The 21,852-nt window shown below is 39.0% G+C and overlaps 2 protein-coding genes across 5 annotated transcripts in view; both read right to left on the bottom strand.

The window, feature by feature from the left end:
• pde10a (phosphodiesterase 10A) overlaps window positions 1-12,446 on the bottom strand; it is a 64,333-nt gene extending 51,887 nt beyond the window's left edge. The window contains exons 1-2 of one of the 4 annotated variants that reach the window (XM_086045880.1): window positions 12,158-12,446; window positions 11,403-11,564 (exon numbers count right to left, since the gene is read on the bottom strand). In XM_086045880.1, the coding sequence (XP_085902006.1) occupies window positions 11,403-11,475 (73 nt within the window). In that variant the 5' untranslated portion in view covers window positions 11,476-11,564; window positions 12,158-12,446. Of the gene's footprint in view, window positions 1-11,402; window positions 11,838-12,157 lie in introns of those variants that run through there. The other 3 variants (XM_086045879.1, XM_086045877.1, XM_086045878.1) reach the window with 3 other exon arrangements.
• Window positions 12,447-16,398: 3,952 nt separating this feature from the next.
• On the bottom strand, window positions 16,399-21,563 carry tbxtb (T-box transcription factor Tb). The gene is made up of 9 exons (XM_086045180.1): window positions 21,509-21,563; window positions 19,705-19,933; window positions 19,361-19,625; window positions 19,148-19,282; window positions 18,907-18,968; window positions 18,366-18,427; window positions 18,073-18,258; window positions 17,645-17,777; window positions 16,399-16,752 (listed from the first exon to the last, which is right to left on the bottom strand). The coding sequence occupies exons 2-9, from the start codon at window positions 19,911-19,913 to the stop codon at window positions 16,473-16,475; spliced, it is 1,332 nt and encodes a 443-aa protein (XP_085901306.1). The 5' UTR covers window positions 19,914-19,933; window positions 21,509-21,563; the 3' UTR covers window positions 16,399-16,472.
• Window positions 21,564-21,852: the final 289 nt, after the last annotated feature.

Raw genomic sequence — 21,852 nt, forward strand, 5'->3', positions numbered from 1 at the left:
TACATTGACACACACCCGTTCACAATTACGTTCACACTGACACGGAATGGCAATTAAACTTTACGTTGTCTACGTTGAAGTCAGATGAGAAAACCACAGTCACTCAAAGCAGGATATCGATTTCAAAAATGTGGATGAAGAGCTCTTTCAGGCTTTCAAGTAGCTTAGTCATTGGATTAAAATAGAAAACAAATGCCTTAAAATGTTCCCTGCTATATTTGTGACTGGGCGTTTATAAGCTTATGCGAAACGGTTCTGGATGAATAACCTAAAGGGAAATGTGGGAGATCACAAGGGATGCCACAACTCTCGGTCTGACCCCGAAGTGAAGCCGTTCTTATCCGCAGCGCTCCAAACAGGGCCAAAGCAAGTCCGTACATTAATGCGGTGTTATACAGTATTATAATGTGTTACATCATCATCTAGCCACAGTATGTCTGTTTGTCTGTCTGACATATGTACAGAGTAGCTCCTATGGCCGTCGATGCGCTCGTGTCCCCAGTGCGATCACCATCTGACTCAAAGTGCTCGGCGGCCATGATGAAACATTCTGTCCTCTTGGCTGTTTTTGAACAAACATCCTCCTGATGACTGCAACCGCTGTCTCCCGGCATCCGCAGACATGAGCGCTTGTTCACACACTCACATTTGCCCCCTAACCCCTTATTACGGACCTTATCCACTTAAGCACATTTCCAATTCAAGGAAAATCTTGGCGCTTTTTTGTGCACTATATATACTTGCGCACACGGGCCTGAGATGTTAGTGAAACATTTACAGATCACATGCAAGCATAGAAACATGAACACACACGCACACACAGAGGTGCATGGTCACATTTACAGAGGCACACAGGCACACGCTCACACATCACATGCAGAACACACATGCACACACACCACAGTGACTTGCAGTCCCCTCCCCCCAACTGAATAGTCTGTTCTGACAATCCACAGGACAGCCGGCGCATTGACGTCAGAGGCAGGCCCATGAAAATACAGGGTCCCTGGGGGGGCTGAGGGAGCTATGCACATCTTCACAGCTTGGCTCGTAACTAGCTCGACATTCAAGCGGCAGATCACTCTTGCGCTTGGCCCTTTATTTGTCTGAAAATGCAGTCATTAAAGAAGAAGAAGAAGCGCCACATTTACACAAAGCCCGGCGCGGACACATTTGCATGCGACTGCATTGCGGATCATCTCACTGTGACGTCAATAGACGTCACCGTGCACCGTGATCCATTAGGACAAATGTGAGATAAGTACATAATTTGGGTTAATGGAAATACAAATCAGAGCACATCATTAAAGTAGCTGCCTTGTAAGAGTGACTGTCAGACTAGAGTAAATGAACACACCCAAAGGAGACGCACAGGCCCCGGAGAAAAGATGACATCGTTGTTTATAACTCGCCGTTCTCAACATCTTTGTTTGGATTTTACTGCAAAGTCGCCATTAGGACATGAGAGGCATTCATCTTACACTTCTCTCGCCTGTCATCTACAGTATATCTGACATTATGTAACAGTGGTTGTTTGCCTGCATGGCTCTACTGCTCTATTTGGATTTTTTTTTTTACTTTACAAAATAGGACACAAAATGCACATGTATCATAATTTTGCCAATGATGTTGCAATAATTTACGAGAACACCTTTAGTGAGAGTTAGTGAGAAGGACAATAATGCAGAGGGTTTGGTTTATGCTGTGAACCCAAACATTTGCTGCTCATTTCATTATCAAGAATCTTACAAAAGAAGGCAGCAACAGTGGCTGTAGCACGTCCGTCTCACAGTTCTGAGATTCGGTGTTCAAAGGTCGGCTGCGGCCTTTCTGGGTGGAGTTTACGTCTCCGTTACGTTTACGTTTATGTCCTCCGTGCTTGCTTGGGCGAGCTTCGTTAACTACAAATTCAAGATAAAACAAGTAGGTTCTAATTTACAAAAATCTATTTCAAAATGTTACTTTCCTAATTACTGTTGGTTAATTTCAAAAGACACATTGTAATGGACTCGAACTTACTTTTTACCAAAAGTGTTTCATGATTTGGGAGGGTAGTGGCGAAAACACTGCACGCTTGACATTGTAATTGTGAGTATTGCATCGAACTGACTTGCAGCAGGGGTGCAGGCGGCGCGGGCTCGTCAAGAGGAAACAGGCTGATCAAGTGAAGGGTTGCCTTTTATGGCAAGCCGAGGAGGATAACGGTGGCTAACTTTGGTGTGGGGTGATACATCCTCTCTCAAACCCTGTTCTTTGCATCACGAGGCATTATGGGATACATTCGATTCTGCATCCGGCATGAAATGAGTGCTTTTGTGCTGCATTCAATCGGCCCCCAATTTCACTGAATGAACTCTTTTGCTTTGAGTACATAAGTGTCTATCGGGGTCTTGTTCCGTAAACCGAACTAAACGTACGCTGCCACAATGTGACATAATCAGATTAGATAGGAGCGGCTTCCTTAAATTTCTGTAGATCTCAAATATATTTTGTGAAGTATTACGCATCTTTTATTTTTTTTTTTTAACTCACAAAGATAGCTCGTCCACCAGCCTACCAACACAATTCGAAATGAGAGAGAATGTGGTTGCAATCTGAAAGCATGAGTCAATGCTTGTGTAGACGGAATACATCACACAGGTATGTGGAGCACTGCGGTGAATAGAAAAAGAAAAAAAGACGTTTAACTGAGTGAGAAAAATTCATGATGAGAGATGGATGCTGGGGGTGGGGGAGGCTGGGGTGTGCATGCGTGTGTGTGAGTGTAAATTGGGAGGAGGGGCGCGGGGTGGGGGGGGGGGGGGTCTATCTGCGTCAGAGCGAGCGGAAATGAAGTCAGAGACGGAGGCAGGCGGGCTGGAGCAGGAGATGCTGTCGCGGCAGCCATTTGGGCCTCACGTCGTCTACGTCACAGAGCTGGCACTAATTATGCCCGTCTCACTGCGTCGCACACATGCACGCAAAATGTAGAACGGAATTTGTGCGCATTTCCCACACCACTCTACACCTTTTAATGACCTTTGAATTACCTCGGCCTCATGTGTTTTATTCCACTGGGAGTAAAGTGTAGCATTTAGTCCGTCTAAATGAACTCATGTCAGGAAAAGAGGATTTTGCGAATATGTATTTTCATATATATATTAGATATATATATATTAAGTGAGACACTCTATATAATATATATTAAGTGAGACGCTCTAAATTGCCCCTAAGTGTGATTGATGTTTGTTTGTGTCTGTGTGCCCTGCGATTGTCTGGCAACCAATTCAGGGTGTCCTCCGCCTACTGCCCGTTGACAGCTGGGATAGGCTCCAGCACGCCCGCGACCCTTGTGAGGATAAGCGGTATGGATAACGGATGGATGGAATATATTAAGTGTAACACAGTGGTCCAAAGTTGAAATCCCCTTGTCTTACAATTTAGTAAAAAAAAAAAAAATGGGGAAACTAGGCCATAAAAGTGTGTGTCACGTCACACAAGGCTTCAGTAGGTTTCGTGAGACTTCAAAGAGCATCAATTAACTCCACAGATGTGTGTGGCTTTTTTGTTTGTTTTGTAGAGCTCCCGCAAAAGGATACCAGTGGTTTCAAAAAAGAGTCATTGAGTAAATTCAACAAAAGGTTTTTTCATTGTAATTGCTTCAACGGGATGAATTAATGCTCGTAAAATCTGCAGGTCTGAGTAAACAATTTTCTTTGAATTATCGACATGGATTCATGGCGTTTCTGTAAGAAGCACTTCACTTGACATGATAGAAAACAAAATTGTTGATTGCTCTCATTTAGTGAATTGAATTCATGTAACCCAAATAATACAGCTGGTGAAAAACAAGCTGCTGTCCTTAAATGCAGATGTCATATACTCTCCATGATGCTGATGCATTATGATCTATTGAGACTATTAGACGAGAGAGAAGCAATTTTACTCGGAAACTTTATATATAATCCATATGTATCATGCGCCTGTAACCACTTACAGTAAACTAATAATGAAAGCATGACAAATCCTTTCCTACGTCAGTACGTCAGTATTTGTACTATTTAAATATGCTAATTGGGTTATTGCTAAATAATGGTTCCATTATTTGTTAATACAGTAATTGGATTAGTTGTGTGGAAATGATTGTTGAAATGCTTCGACCAGCAGAAGTCCCGTTGATTTAGTCTAAACAGGTTTGCAGTCTCAGACGATGAACAGCGAGACATGAGCTATTGAAATTTGATCTTGAGCCACGTTATGGCATCCTCTAGACGGCATTAAAATACTCCATACAACACTTGTATGGAAACAAGAGTTTAGAGCATTCAGACGGACATCCCCCATTAAAATAGTGATGAAATATTGAAAGCAATGACTAGATCATCATAGCCGTCAAGGAAATAGAGTCAAACACCCATCGCTAATGCTGATTGTATACCACGGCATCAAATGAATTTCATACACACACTCATGCGTTTCCCGCTAATACAAACCCTTGCCGCTCAATTGTGACCTAGATTTTTGCATGTGTAATTGGAGAGGACGACGACGGTGATGACGAGCATGTGGTTCACAAGTGTTCATTTGCTTCGCTGACGTCACTAGGCCACAGCAAACGCTGCACTGTCCAATCTTGTAAAATTGCAATATGAAGTGTGTGTGTGCGAGTGTGTCTTCAACAAGAGCACACACGAGTGGGCACAAGTGCATTTACATAAGTGTAGATTTGTGCTGCTAACATAATATAACTTCAAGTGGCCTGTGGGATGAACTACCTTTTTGATTTCTTCTGCTTTTTTTTTTCAATGTGATGACGCAAATAGGGGATGTGTGGCAGCCCCCTTCAAACCACTAACCACACACACACACACACACACGCACACATGCTGTCTAATGAGGTTGATAGGAGCTCGTCCCATCATTTTTATTGTGCGAGCCGGCCAAATTTAGAGAAATGACCCAACAATAGAGATGTGATGTCAAGGGTTTGGTTGCACAAAGATATCTTGCATGTATGTCAAGTGATTGTGTAAGGTGACTGTACTTTTAATCCTATTAAATGTAGACTATAATGCACCCCTGGCATAGGAATACAAAATAAGATGCACTGAGACTATGGCTTTCTTCCCTCAACTGTTGTTATTATTTCGATAATTATTTTGATGATCATAAGCTGCTTTATATTTTTTTATTCTGTTCTACCTGTTCATTCTAATTTGACTGAAATCGCTATTAAGAATATATATATATATATATATATATATATATATATATATATATATATATATAATTTTGAACAGCTATTTTGTAATTTATTAATATTTTACAGTCACCTTAGGCAAGGATGAATTTTTGTAGAATTTTCACATGGGTCTAGCTAAAACTGCGGCTCTGGGAAAATGTTATTGCTAATTCATGTTAAATATTAGTAGCCTGTATAAAAGTGTTATAATAGTGCATTTTTATTTTTTTTTGCATCTCAGTGAATCATTCTTAAAGCATAAAATTACATTGCCGCATTCAAGATTAGTATCATTGAAAATTTGGTGCTGATCCAAATGTCCACTGCCTTGCCGGTGGGCAAAAGTGTACTTTGTGACTAATTTATAGCTGCAAGCAAATGATGACTTTCAAAGATTGAGTCAGTTATGTGAAAGAAATCCAAGCATGAACAGATATCTGAAAAGACATTGTCGGCTACTAAATATTGGTGTTGTCCTGTGTGGAGAAAGCCTAGAGAGTGACATCAAGAATTTAAAAGAAAGAAGCTGCAAAAGAGCACTAATCTCAACATGTTGATAAAAGTTCATCACGGGCCTTGAAGAGAAAAGATAGGGAGACCTTCAGGATGTCAAGTGCCAAGAACTGAGGGAGTGGTTGAGAAGACGAGTCGAAGTCAACTGCCTGCAGCAGCCCTCATCACGAGCCAAATAAAGTGAGTATGAATCATAGGTGAGAAATATGGGCGCTGACGTCCACGCTTGTCAGTGTGTCTGCCAAATAAGATGAGGAGCCAGACGTCAGCTCTGCTTGTTTACCGATAAAACATGGATACATGCTCGCCATGCACCTCACTCATGCTGTACCAATTGTCCAATGAAAGGCACGTCTTCTTTATCTCCAAACAATACATGTGTGTGTATTATATATCTATATATATATATATATATATATATATATATATATATATATATATATATATATATATATATATATATATATATATATATATATATATATATATATATATATATATATATATATATATATAATTATATATATATATATATATATATATATATATATATAATTATATATATTATATACTATTATATATCTACACATATATATATAATTATATATATTATATACTATTATATATCTACACATATATATATAATTATATATATTATATACTATTATATATCTACACATATATATATATATATAATTATATATATTATTATATATACATATATTATATATACGTATATACATACGTACATGCATATATATATATATATGTATATATATATATATATACATATATGTACTTATTTTCTTGTATTTTTTCAATTTTTCTCTTTACATTATAAATGAACTCGTTTTGTGGTGTCTTTCAGGAGTGGGACTGACTCCTTAAATAAACCCCTCATAAAATATCACTCAGTGAACAACCGCATCAAGCTTGGATTTCCTTCCTGTATGCTCATTTTTTTAATACTGTGGCGCCGCCTAGTGTCTGTTGTTGATCTCGTTTAGACATCGTGATGAGGGCATTTTATGAGATTAAAGTGGTTAAGAAAGGTCAGCAGTTTCATTAAATGCATCAGGTATGATAAAATGAAGACAATTGAACAATCTCTCTGGATTCCAAGAGCTCAACAGTGACCTGCAAGTTACACAAAAGCCACTTGTAGGCAGTCTCAAACTGAACATGCAACAGGTATAATTCATGTGTCCACACCTACACAGATGAGCACTGGTGACATACAACGTTAATATGTTACTCCAAACCAGTCAAAATTAAAAGTAGCTAAAGTAATTCCTCTATTTACAACTGGAGGATAACACTTAAAAAAACACCAAGATCAGGGGATGTCGCTAATATTTGTCAACTGTTGGTATGTGGAGCCCTTTGAGACGTTCTTGTGATTAAGGGATACATACTGTAAATACATTTGACTTGACTTGCCTTGACTTGAAAACCAGATATGTTTAACTTTTCCTGCAGTTCTAAAAAAAATCTGAATTTGATTTGAGGGTTTCATGTCAAAACACTCAAATTACTCACCAATAATCAATACATATTTAGAAACAAACTCTTATTGAACTGATAGAAGAAACCACAAATACAATAGATTAAAAAAACATTGCCTGTTGGAGTATGCGATGAACTAAATAAAGCATTTGATACAATATTACTAATATTACTACCACCACTACTACTACTACTACTACTACTACTACTACTACTACTACTACTACTACGACTACTACTACCAATAATAATAATAATAATAATAATAACAACAACAACTATTATTACGAATAAAAATAAAAACTTTTATTATCATTATTATTATTATCATTATTATTATTATTATTATTATTATTATCATTGTCATTGTTATTAATGTTATTATATTATCCATCATCATCATGATTATCCAATTCAAAACTGATTTGACAAAAATAAGCATTAAATTCGTCATTGAATTTGAATAAGACAAAAATTATGTTTTTTGGTAGAAAAAAAAAGCACAGCTTCAGATAAAGGTGGTTGTTTTAAAATTGTACACAAAATCAGTTTCCTTGGGGCGGTAATGACAAAATATGCTGTTGTACTGTATTATGTCAATTGTACTATGTCAAGAAATCACTGAAAATGAAATAGTACAAAATTAAACAGCAAAATATCTTACATACTCAAGTTTATAGCAGCTCAACTTTGGGATAAAATATACAGAATAGTCTTAGATACAGTAGGTAGATCTGTATATTAAATTGTCGAAATGGCTCTTTGAGTGTTAAAGGTTGACGACCCCTGGCCTAAAGGATTGATTCTTTTTAGGCGTTTTAGTTTGTTATCACCACAGAAGGTTAGCATTGACTATGTCTCCATGAAGTAAATCACCCGAATATTGTCATAACACCCAAATGTACTCATATTCATGTTTTTAAAATCCTGAGTAAAACTTGCGCTACCCCTTTTCGAAACCGAATATTTGGTCATATGAACACGATGGAACACCCCCATTGAAAGGGACATTTGTTTGACACATTTGTCTTTTGAGTACAGGAAGTACTTGTATGCGCGGTAATGCCGTTTACTCATCGTAGCGAGACAAGACATCAACTAGTCGGACATTATCGTCTGACACTTGCGACTCTCTTCTCTTCTGATTTCTCATTGTTTGATTCTGTTGCACAATTCCGAGCATTATCTGTTGAGTGGCGGTGAACAGCAACAATACAATTATTCTATCATGGCTGCGGATAAGAGTCTCAGTAAATCCCATTCCAGATGCTTGAGGTACTAAAGTTAAAGAAGAAATCAATCCAAACGCATTTTTTTCAACAATATGTTCCCAGCAGGCCCATTAGTTGAAACACGGCATTCTGATTAATATTGCGTTTGTGGAATATGAGTTAAGCAGCAAAATCCACCTCTTTTTAGCCATCTCAGGTGGCAGCCATTTTGTCACCTCTGTCAACTGAAAATTACATCACAACTACTCAGGGCTCAGGTAACCACCAATCAAGGCTCAGCTTCAGAAAACAGGTCAGACGTGGTTGGTGGTTACCTGAGCGCTGAGCAGTTGTGATGTCATTTTCAGTCGACAGAAGTGACAAAATCGCTGCCCCCGGAGATGGCTAAAAACGGGTGGATTAACTCTTATTCCACAAACGCAATATTTATCAGAACGCCTTGTTTCAACTAGTGGGCTTGAATAGAACATATTCTGGAAAAAAATATGTTTGGGTTGACTTCCACTTTAAGGGAGTCGCAGTTCATGATAATAGGCTACATGTGTTCTTAGCAAAGTTTACTTGCCTCGCTGATAATCGGTAAGCAGCCATATGGGCCACAGGGGTCGATGTGGAGTGATGATGGTGATAAATGACTTGACATGGTCTTCTGTGTCTTTAGCCATCAGTCAAAATACAAGATGCATTAAACCAGACAACAAAATACATATTTCATCCCCGTGAAACGCAAGATAGTAACATCTTGAGTAGGCGTGCACCCCCTGAGTGGTCACAGATGTCAGGCACAGTCATGGCAAGGAAGTGCCCGTATTCTCCTTCTGTGTTAGCCAGAGGAAACTCTCGCTTGGGTGTGGGCCCAGAAAGATCCAAAGCCTGTGACGCAAATGTCACAGAACAGAGCAGGTTGAATCCTGAAATGTGCTGTACAATTACCGGCCGCAACTTTAGGTACATACTGTATGCACAATCTGCCACGATGTATGCATTAGAAATGGTTTGCATTATGGCGCAGTACGGATATGCACAACCATGATGGCGATGATGGAGCTGCGGAGGATCTCCGAAGAATCCTTCCAGAAGGCTGGGAAAGAGCAGCAGATGCCAGGAGAATTACTTCGACTGGAAAAACTTGTAATTTGCGATCTGGATTTGAAATATATCTTTTGTGACAACAGTCCCGGAACTTTTCTGACACACTATTGCGAGGCGAGTATAGCACAGTGGCATCAAGCAGAAAACAAGCTCTATAGCACCCATTGGTGGAGCGATGACTGAGGAATAATTAATGACGTTTTGAGAAGGATCCGGATTAAGTTGCGGATTTAGTTTTGCGGGTTGAGTCACAAACTAATCGTGGAAACTTCCAGGTTGTCCAGGATAAAAAATGGCACCACCTGCAAGTTCATAATGTCTTGTGTCGTCCTCCATGAACCAGGAAGAAGAATGCCAGCAATAGATGACAAATACAAGGCAAAACAGGATTTGTTTTCAACTGAGTGACATCTTGGTTATGGTTGTAATGTTGATCTAATTGATTGATACAGAACTTCTAGTGAGTGTACAATAATAATACTGAAATACTATGTCAACATCCTCCAGTTGGTTGTTTTACATTGTGCAGTTTGACACCATCAGATGAATTTCACATGCACTGATGTAAATTTCTGTCTGGCCGGTACAGACATGATTTCTGACATAAAGTGTTTGGGAGCCAATTTGAGGCCCCCTCCCCATTCAGCATAGTGTGCTTGTATTGTGAGGAAGTGACATGCCTCCAGGGCACAAACATGGAGAATGGATGTTATTGTCAAGCAGGGAATTTCTTGCACCCTCAGTCAAACTCGTGAATTCGGGAAAGATTTGTCGAGAATTAAAGATTTGAAAGTGACGAAATATTACGATCAATATTACAATATACAATCAGAAACACATGTTTCCACACTATGTGTGTGGGTATAAGTTTAGCAAATTTTGAGAGTCAAAACAGATTTTACTGGATCTCTGAAAACACCTTTTCTCATCAATAGGCTTTTTGCCAAAGGGGCGGGGCTATTTGGTTTCATGCGTGTTGTATTCAAGTCCGCTGTATTCTTTATTACTTGTTTATACAGTGCCCCAAAAGTCACACGTTTGATATTCAACCAAATATTTATGTAAAAATCATTCTCAAAAGTCAAATAAAACCTGAAGATTAGCCATCAACACGTGTGACATTATACTTGATCACTTGAGCAAATATGTCAATGCCCTCGGCACAGTGAGCAGTTTAAGGGTTGCAAGTTTGCTTTGCCTCTGTCACCATTTAATGACCAAGAGGAAAAGGTCATTTCGAACCAGAGACTTGAAAAGTGAAAACGTATTGTGGCATGTAGGAAATCAAACACCCCCTGTAGACTTTAACTACCTGTCCACAGCCACCCGTAATTAATCTGCGACCCACTTTTGGGTCCCAACCCACCAGTTGAGAATCACTGATTACACTATCTGTACACTTGTCTGTACACTCAACAAAGGTTTTATGATGGTGACAGTTTTACAAATTCACTTCATTATTTCTCGTGAAAATTATACAACTGAACAATTTAAAAGTCAGGCAGAAATTGCAGGCGGTTCCAAAAATAAATACATACTCAAGTAAAGTATACTGGAAAATCTACTCATGTACAACAACAAACGTACTTACTTCTTACCACTGCTCCACATGTGTGTACAGAATGTTTGTCTTTATGCATCCACACAACACCTACTGTTCAAGTCTGCAATACTCGGAACACAAAGACGCATCAACTGTCACTTGACAGATACCAGACTATAGAAAATAATCCACAGCAGCACACAAGATTGAGATTAAAAATAGCGAGAGGGATGATTAAATGGGCGATTCACTCTTCTACATGTGAACAATGCCTGGAGAAATTGTTTTTGCCTACCTTGATCACGGCATCCTTCCAGGGGAGACTCCTCGAATCCCAAATCGTCAAGACTTTTCCGTTTCTTCGACATTTGCGGGACGTGACAGAATCCCCCGCCGATGTGTTGGACAACTTGGGGCGCCTTTGTCAGCCGGCGGGATACACAACACGTGGAACAGTCTGCGTGGGGTGACAAGAGGGGTGACGAGCACCATGAGAGGGGCTCATTCATACGCGTGTGCGTGCGTGCATCGCCCTTCCAAGAGCCAGCCTGCCCTGTTCACTTTGTCGCGATCTGGTTCAGTGTGCGGCCGCGTGGGTCCACGCGAATGAAAAATATGAAGCGATTTGTCACTCACGTGTGCGGCGGATTACAATGTGGGACTTGATCAAATGTGAATTTACGCACGAGCTTGGTGACTTGTTCCGCCACGTACGTGAGCCGCTAAAAGTGGGTTTCTTCACTGGTGCCCGCTCTCGCTTTGAAACTATCGTTTCCCAAGTGAAAACGTTAAGATGCTTTATTTATTTTTGAGCGAATGGCTCACGGCGACGTCAGACGACCTATCTAATCAGGCGGGGATGACGCACAGCGGACATCGCGGGAACTCTTGGATATCCCGATGAAGGAGTGTTCGCTCAATGTAAAAGGACCGACCCTTGACATAAATGAAACACGCACTTCGCGTCAATTCTACTTGTCACGTGTGTATAGGTGGACACGTGTGCGTAAAATTGGTGAACTAATTGTGGAGTGCGGGCGGGTACTCTACCTTCTCTTTTATGGATCCATAAATACTGCGAAGCTTTGTGGTCGACGAAGAACCCACTAATCCACGCGTAAGAATGACATAAATAGACCCAACGCGCATTGTGAAATGAGGACCATCGAGGAATAGCCTTTTATTTTACTTGCCGGCTACACAGCAACTACACAAAACTAATACAGTCATGAATATGTAAAACTGCATCCCTCGTGATAGGGCGTGAAATCAAAATCACCTGGATAATAATAATAATAATAATAATAATAATAATAATAATAACATCCAAGGAAGGTTTCCGTCCATGTGGCTGATCCAATTGGTTAAAACACAAGCAGCGATAACCAAATATTACACATTGTCTCTCCTTTCCCAAAAAAAAGTCACAGATGGGTGCCACCAGTTGAGCACACACACGCGCACGCGCACGGACACACGCACTCAAACCCCCCCCCCCCCCCCCCCACACACACACTTCCTCTCTCTCCTCTCTTTCTTTCCCCCTCTCTCTCATTTCTCCCACATCCTGATTTATTCATGAACACACCATGAGGGTCACTAGATCATATTCCTTTCCTCACATCTGGTTTACATTCACAGTGTAACGCCCAAAGCTGCACGTTTGTGCTCAGAAGGACTTGTGTTTTATTTCTAATAACAAATGCAATTGTTGCTGCTTCTTTGCACATTTCTCTTTAATTTGAAGGCTTGCATTCGCTGACGCTGGTGTTTGGTGGTATTTTCTACATGCAAACACCTCTCTCTCTCTCTCGCTCTCTCTCTCGCTTTTCCTCCCTCCCTCCCCCTTCCACTGCAGCTGCTGACGTCAACACATGCTTGCGTCAATGCTGCCTGCTTTGGCAGAGAGGCTTTTTTCATTGTGATCATAATGGGATTATTAGATTTAGAGAAATACCCTGCCTTCATGTTTTTTACATGGCTTTTTCAAAAACATGATCAATGACCCATGTTTTTCCTTCCTCCTTGCACTAAATGCGATTATGATCAAAGGGGACTCATGATCTCGTTGTATCTTTTGGAATTAATCATTTTATAGATTAAAGTAAAATCAAAAGAACTTGAACAAATATCAAAACAAGGAAGTTGCAGTATCTGCATAATATGCAAGAATGCATATAATAAACATATCAGGCACTGTAGGGATGCTCACAAAAAAATCGACTGTCTATTTATGTCAGTGTATGTGTGAGACGCAGGAGGATGTTATGATGTCCTTAAGCGCTGACCTTCTCAATGAATGGACTCTACCTCTTGTCGGGCGGCCTTGATTTACCCCCCATAGGTTTCCTAGAGTCTCTCACTTCGACTTACAAGCACACTTTGAGTCATTGGCTGCCTGTTCAAATATGTGTGTATTAAATTCTCCACTTGAGCACTAATTTGATTTTTCTCAACAATGTTTGCAAAACATGCCACAGCATAGATGGTTGGGTAATATAAACCAAAAGCAATGAAATATTCAAAGCCAAATTTAATATTTGAATGGAGTATTCAGTACATCAACATGCAGTGGCGGTCCTATCTTGAATGGCACCCTGTGCAAGTCCCCTTTTGATGATTATTGATGCTGCTGCCACAAGGAGGCGCATACACTCTAAAAAAAGTTGGGTTAAAAATAACACAATTTTGGGTCAAAAATAGACCAATCCACTACTTTGTCAATTTGACGCCACCTTCTGGGTTTTTATTGCAGAAAACAACCCAAAATTGGTAGTTTTGTACAAAACAACGCAAGAAAGAGGGTCAATTGACCCAATTAGTGGATTGGTCCATTTTTGAGACAAAATTGTGTTATTTTTAACCCAACTTTTTTTAGAGTGCATGCGCCTCCTTGTGGCAGCAGCATCAATAATCATCAAAAGGGGACTTGCACAGGGTGTGCAACTGTTTTTAGAATGTACTACACTAACAAATGCCAATGATTTACATGTCATGCATTACGCAATATAAATGGGCCATTTTGTTAGGTACAGTACTCCTGCACAAAAGCAGTGTCAACAATTCAAGCCTGCAAAAATAACAATTTTCCATTTTGATTGACACTGTCAGAAGGGGTTAATTATTGTTGTGGTGTAGAATTGCACTGCATTATACAAAAAGGTGTTTTTAATACTTTCACCCTCTTGTGTCAAATATGAGAGATTGTGTCAGTATGATGCAGTTCAGTTTAACACCACTGTGTTACTGAAAGTGTGCAGAGCTAATGAAGTGTCCAAAATGATTTTTTTGACCATTGAACTTTAAGTCCAAATGAACATCACATCTCACTACAAGGCAGTAGAACCATAAGAAGAGGAACCAATCAGTAATGGTATTTGAAAAGATGGAAACATTTCAATGTAAACATTGTGAAAGAAAATCATATCACACTGACGTTAACATTATAAATATTACAATAAAAACTCACACTGTCACTCAGCATGAATAATATTGATCTCTGCCAAAGCACGATCCGTGCATGATTTTGACAGCTTCATCCTTATTCCAACTTTTGTAACAAAGTTAGTTATTTTTTTGCGAATCAGCGTTTGCTGATGACACACACTTGCCCGACACATGTTGACAGTTTTATCCCGAGTGTTAATTTTTCTGACACAATTACAATCTGAAAACTTAAAAATACACAAGGGTTAGATGTTGACATAGCAGGTAGTGTATAAGAATTGGTACAGAGTAAAGAAACTTACATTCTTCATATAGTGGAGTTGGGTGTCCCAAGGAGATGGTTTGAGTCGTAATGGTAAATATTGTCTAGGACAAATCAGGGCAAAATATATCACATGTCATCACCACCACACTGCAAAAACAAACTATAGAATAAATGTAGTGTCACAATTTGAAGCCACTTTAATTGTGTAAATTTTAATCATATAGTTTGGGTAAAGAGTACCTTCATTTAAAATCTATGAAATTCTTACATAAATTAAATGAAGTTTACCTCACCTTTGCTACATTTGACAACTAAATTACTCATTAAAATTAAGGTAAACAAGCCCATGATTTGTTTAAAATAATACTATTCTCAATTAAGAATGATTACTAACAATTAATTAATAAGAGTAAAATGGTGAAAGTGTTTTTACTCACAGTGCTTTTCAACCTTTGCGGTATTAAAAGCTTCTTCTCAGTCACCTAAATGACACAGTATCAGGAGAAACTGGGGGATCCGTGTCTTGCTCAAGGACTACGCGACATGGTCACAAGGGCTGAGGATTGAACTCACAACCTTTGAGTTGGGCGTCAACGTTACCACCTGATGATGGGGCACTGATGGGCTGACGCATTGCATGATTATATTCCACTGGAAAAAAATGGTGTGTTGCATAATTTTATTTCATGATATTTTTAAGTAGACTATCTACTTATAATGTATCTGGATCCAGATGATTTTATTTCATGCAATCATATGATGAAATAAAATTGAGCAATTTTAAAAAAATAATCAAAATAAAGCTAACCAGAAATGTGAGGTAAAATGTACTCAATTTATGTAAGTATTTTATAGCTTTTGAATTAAGGTACCCTTTACGCAAAATATATGTTTTATACATTAACCCAATTAAAATGGCTGCAGATTGTTACCCAACATGTATTGAATAGATTCTGTAGTTATTTTTTTAGGTTTAGGTATATTTTACTCAATTTTTCTAGGTAACGCTTGTTACTGATAGAATAGGTAGTGTAGGTATAAGTTACCCTTTATTTTCTAATTCCTTTACTGCCTAAAATAATCCAATAATTTTTATATGATGTTCATGGGTTATATTTAACATTCTTCATTTTTTACACTGCAGTTAATGACATTGGATGCAGTTTTCCTTGAATTTTGACATTTGAAGAATTTCCATGTTATTTTTTTGTTGTTGCTTGTAGAAGCCTATTTTACATCATACGCTGCATGAGGTATGGTACAGTCGCTTTCTCATTTGCACTAAAAACAATTTTTGAAACGTTTTGTTTTTTTTTTTTTTAAATGTAGCAATCATCACTTCATCATGGACTTGCACTTAATATAAGCGCGTTGAAAACTGAAATTGTACTTCCAACAATAGGATAAACATTCCGTTATTCTAAGTGATGGATCTAAAGATCATAAATACAGTATATAAATTGCAGAAAACAAGAGATCTTCCTTTCGGTTTGAAAGCACAGAACCTCACCTGCTGCATCCTCTTAGTAACATAAGCAAAATATCAGATGTTAGCATTGAAAAATCTCAAAATCATTTCTTCGAGCCTGAAAAATGTCATTTCAAAAGAGTCTTGTAAGAAAAGGGAGCATTGAACTGCAGTCCACTGCTCCATCACATGGAGGGGAGCGTGACAGGTGTCCAGGCTGGAGAATGTCGCTGCAGAGAGGAATCATACTGAGCTGAATCGTGCCCCTCTGTGCTGCTGCTATCATACATGGGTGAGCCAGAGGAGGGCGCAGGGACCGAGTGAGCCAGATTGGGATAATGACTGCCGGAGCCTCTCAGGAACTGGGAGCTCAGGTTGTTGTTGTTCATCCCCCCCGAATGGTGGGACACTGGGGTGACCGGGGTCAGCGGTGTATTGCTCATAGACCACAGGCTGGTGTACTGACTTTATGAAGACATGGACGCACAAGACAGGTTGCTTACACTTCATCACCAAACAATGCAATGTGTGACCAAGCAAGTAAGTGACATCAATACTAATCAACCATAGCATAAAAACACTCAAACAACCCAATGCAAATACAAGTTCTGATTGATAAGGATGTTTTTCTTCATTGCCACTGTAATGTGCAGTATATTTGTGAGCATTGGTTTATTATTGTGCTTAAGAGATTTTTTTCAAATATTTTCTCTATAACCACTTTAGCAACACTTCTTCAAAACAAACTAAAATGGAGGGCCAAAAAATAGATGAAGGATTTTGAAGAAAGAATTAGAAATGTGAAATTTGCATACAATATTGAATGTTTTGTTTTGTCATATATATGAAGAATACATTGCAGACAAAAAACATACATTTTTGACTGACTTGCATGTGAATTCTACTTTAGGCAGTATCATTCAATGACAAATAACATGAAATAACAAATAGCAAATAGACAAAAAACAAAATGCAGGGAAGAAGTTTAAATTTGTTGACTTTAACTGAGATATTAAACTACTTTTAAATTACAAGGATGCACTAAATAGCCATTTATTGTTATTTCTTTAAATTCACATCAAATCCTTTTACTTCTTGTGGAACGTTTGCAACTTTTGTATTTTATTAAAGCTAGCTTCAGAGGCAAACTATAATCTTACAAAAAAAACAACATACACTAACTACAACCACGATCATAAATTGTGTTCACAGAATGGGAGCTGATCCTTTTATAAAGATTGATTTAATTGGTACAGCTAATAAAATTGCACAAATTGTAATTCTCATGTCTCCATAAATGTGGCCACAAATACGTGTTGTTTTTATTTTTAAAAAGAAATCATATCAAACAACTGACCTGGAGTTGGTAGCAGAGGTTGGATTGTGGGTCATGGACATCATGCTGGAGTGTGTTGGCATCTGGAGACCGCACCAATTGTCTTGACTTGACAGCATTGGCAGACACGCTGAGGAGTTCTCTGTGTAGCCTGCTGCAACATAAACAGAAGCAGTAAGGTTTTACAGTGGTTTAATGCAACTATTATTGCCGCAAAGCAGTCAGCTACTTCAGTTGGCTTCTGTGTCATGACCCACCCGGCCTTTACCCCTTCAAATGAAGGTGTAAACATTCCTCGTCTGAGTTTACAACTTTGGGGCTCCGCTCGGACAAAAGCAAGGGGAATGCAGACCATGGCTCAACCAGTAACATTTGTTTCACTTTCTTGTTAAGAGTCAGCGAGGATGTGTTTTGTTTGAAGGGAAGGGCTGAATTAGAAGGGCACTCACTGGGCGAGTTAGTTCGATGGCTGTAAGAAGAGGTGCTGTAGGGCGCCGAGCGGTGGGTCCTGAGCGTGGAGTAGCGCTCGCAGCCGTGGGATGGCGAAAGGGAGATGGGGCTTCCAAACTGACTGTGAGGACTTGCAGCTGCAGGAGGGCAGAGGGAGCCTGATGCAGGTAGAAACCAACCACCTACTGGCTCCAAAGAAGGAAGACACAGGTTGGGAGTGACGCATAAAACATCCATCAGCCTTGTCTAGACATTTTAATTTGAATACATTTCAAAGCATTAAGACACTTACACGGTGAATATGCTGACTGCTGGTGTTCAATTGTTTCATCTTTGATTTCTTTGTCATCAGATCTGCAGGGGAAAAAAAGAAGTTTTAACTTGAATGTCTATTAGACAAAAGGCAAAGAACCATATTTGGCAACTTAAACTGAAGTCAGGCTGCACAAATTTCACTAACCCAATTATCATGGCTAAAGAAGTTAATAACAATAATAATTAAATGTATCAAAAGAAAATGTAACTATAACAAAAATATAATAAAACGAATGTATATTATCCTGATATGTCACTGTTATAAATGCAATGAGTATAATCAAGTACACTGAAATAAATATTTGTTGAGTTTACTCAATTTTCAAGTGGTTGCGAAATCATCTGGATCCAGATGCATTTTTAAGTACATCCACTTAAAACAATGTATTCAACACACAATTTTTTTCAGTGCATTTTGAAAACCCCAAGTAAAAATAAAGAGTACAAAAATCATCTATAGGGTACGGGATTAGCAAGTATCTGTGTCCTGTAAAGGTTTAACACCTAAACGTCCTTACCTTTCCTTTGCATCCAGGAAGGCCTTGGCAAAGGGGTTGTGTTTTATTTTCAAAGCAGTTATCTAAAATATAACAATGAAAAGACAACAATGAAAAATAAATAATAAATAATAAATGTAAATAAAAACGTAACACAGAAGAAACAGACTGTGCGTAAATGCCACGCGTAATTACGCACGACAACACACGCACGTACAATCTATTATGTATTATCTTTCATGTAAAATGATATTACGCCAACCTCTTCATTTTGGTAGGCTGTCACTGCAATAAATTGTGTCTCTGGGAAAGAATGACTGGTGACCATCCTGCGTGGGCCTCCAACACGCACGATGTGGATGCGTGGCTCATACTTGTGCAAGGAGTTTAACATGATCTATCGAAACAATGTACAGTGAAATTGTTTGAAAGCAAAGAGCAAGAGAAAATAGAGAATGAAACGTTCTGTTCTTACCTGACCTCCCCCGTTTAGCTTATTGGTAAGTTTGACTTTGCTAAAAGAGACAGGAGCCTTCATCCAGTGTGCGCCGAAGTTTGGTGAATCCGGGTGGATGTAGACGCAGCTGGGGGTCTGAGGTTCGGGTTTCCCCCCGGGCACCCACTCCCCGCTCACGTACTTCCACCTGTGGTTGTCCGCAGATACAAAGTCCAGCAAGAAAGAATACATGGCGTTCGGGTCCAGTCCGGACACGTTGACTTTCATCACGGGGAACATGCGCCTTCAAGACAACAACCGGGAGATTACTTTACTTTACTTTCAATGTCTAAATTACACGCGCTACAAAGCAATAGGCTCACCTGCCGTTTTTTGTCACTATCATTTCGTTAGTGAGATTCTTAAATTTGCCCCAAAGTTCGCTGTCATCCAAAGATAGTTTCAGCTCCCTCTCCGTGGGGTCGCCCTTCTCGCTGCCGGCCTGCAGCTCACTTTGCACGGCGCTCAGGAGGTGATCCACCCGGTACTGGCCAGCCTTCCCCGGACACTCGCTCACCCCCGCTATGGACATCCTTTCCAACAGCTGCGGGGCTGAGTAAGGTGTAGCCTGATTACTACAACACAATTTATGAATGAATCTAAAAGACAAACTTTTTTTTTTATTTACGCACTCCGGAGGCGCTCTCAGAGAGAAGGTCAAATATATAGACAGAGGAGAAGGTACGTGTCAGGATGACTGCTTTGAACAAAGCTGGTTGGCTCTTCTTTACTTTGATCTTTGGCGGCTTGGCACCGATTGGCTGAAAGGAGTCCATTGAATCCACAGGAACCCACGGTCGTGAATGAAGCAGCTTGGCCCACTTGATTACAAGAACTAGTAAATATTGACACTTACATCAAAGCTCACCTACACAAGCCCAACTGCCTGATGGCCTACATGCATTTACATTTTATTAAATTGTTTTCCCTCTAAATTTACAAGGAGGAATTATTACCAGTCAAATTGCACTAAAAATATACGACTTTACTTCACACAATTTTATTTTGTAAGGGTCATGAGAAATAGGGTTTAACTAATTTATTTAAAACAGGTATGATGTACAAAATTAATAAAGCTTAAAACAAGAAGATATTCTTTGTACTAAATTTAGTTGAGATCAATTTCTTAAATTAACTTGACTTGATATTTGTAGTGGTGAAGACAGGCTTTATTCTTTTTTTTTTTTACCATCCCACATCATCCTTCCTGGTCGCAGTCTTGCCTCCAATTCCTTACGACAGTTGTAGTTCATGTCTGGATAAAGCTTGCTTGCAATGATGACTACAGTTTAATTTAGAAGTTATAACATGGAATGTGAAATCTTACACATTCATTTCAAATACACAGAAAAAGATGATGATTTAATTTACTCAATTTATTTTGTCAAGTGGTTGCACAAAATAAAATTATCTGTATCCAGATACATTTTTAAAGTAGATGTATAGTCTGCTTAAAAAATCTACCTGGATTTAGATGATTTTATTTTGTGCAACCACTTGACGAATAAAATTGAGTAAATGATGCACAACATTTTTTTCAGTGTAGTTTCAATTCACAAATTTGTATAAAATTACTTGAGGTTTTACTGTAGCTGTAAAATGGGATCATAAAAACAATGCAGTCGATATCACTGTAAAAATGTTGGACTTGCATTCCTAAAATAATAATAATTTAAAAATGACTAATGTCTTCATGCTTCCAGGATATAAACTAAAATAGTTTGTGATCTGTGCATCTGTAGGTTTATTTAGCTTTATCTGCTGCTTAGAATCCAAAAACACAATATAGAGTGCAATTCAAGGAATACATTTTGGGACTCCACTTGAGTGTGTTGACACTATTCTTAAATGCATAATATAACCGGTGTTTTGCCGTTTTACACTGCATTTCACATGTTAATGATCCTCTGTACCTCACATGTACCTATTGTGGCTCTTTACCTTGAAGTACTGCAGAGCATTTAAATAGTAGAGGACAGTGACTACTGCTAATTCCATTTTGGATAACCCGTTTCCACAGTTACGCAACAAAACAAAAATAAACATTAAAGGCTGAAGTGTGTAACAGCTACATGCAAGCTTCCGTAGCTCTGTGGTGTTGTGTTGTGGCTGGTTTGTGTTACTAACCAAATCTTGGACGCCTCGTTGCTGCTGCAGCCAGCGATGAGAGTCTGTCTCCATGTCCAGAAGTCTGGACCTGAGTTCACAGCAAGCAGAGAAAAACAAACCAAGTCAGTTTAAGGGGCAGTTAAAAGACTTCTTCAGTGTGTCCTCAGTTGTTCTAAATGTTACACAAGATTCTATTTAAATGGGTCAAATGATCCATCTTGGAGTATTTCATGCAGGTCGCTCACCTTTGGGAAAAGGCCGTGACGCTTATACAAACATAGTACATTTTCTTCAACCCTCCCAGGTACAGTAAATTGGGCTTCCTGGCTTTTCTGTGCGGCCTGGGGAATAATGTGGTTCAG

This window comes from Filicampus tigris, chromosome 11 (assembly GCF_054856515.1).
Source record: "Filicampus tigris isolate MCC_2025a chromosome 11, RoL_Ftig_1.0, whole genome shotgun sequence".
Lineage (NCBI taxonomy): Eukaryota > Metazoa > Chordata > Actinopteri > Syngnathiformes > Syngnathidae > Filicampus > Filicampus tigris.

Excerpts from the sequence above, each read along its gene's own strand:
- tbxtb (XM_086045180.1), bottom strand. The coding sequence starts at position 19,913 with ATGTCCATAGCGGGGGTGAGCGAGTGTCCGGGGAAGGCTGGCCAGTAC. Across the intron at positions 19,283-19,360 it reads AGCTAAACGGGGGAGGTCAG|ATCATGTTAAACTCCTTGCA; the intron begins GTAAGAACAGAA and ends TTGTTTCGATAG. Across the intron at positions 17,778-18,072 it reads CCATCGAACTAACTCGCCCA|CAGGCTACACAGAGAACTCC; the intron begins GTGAGTGCCCTT and ends TTTATGTTGCAG.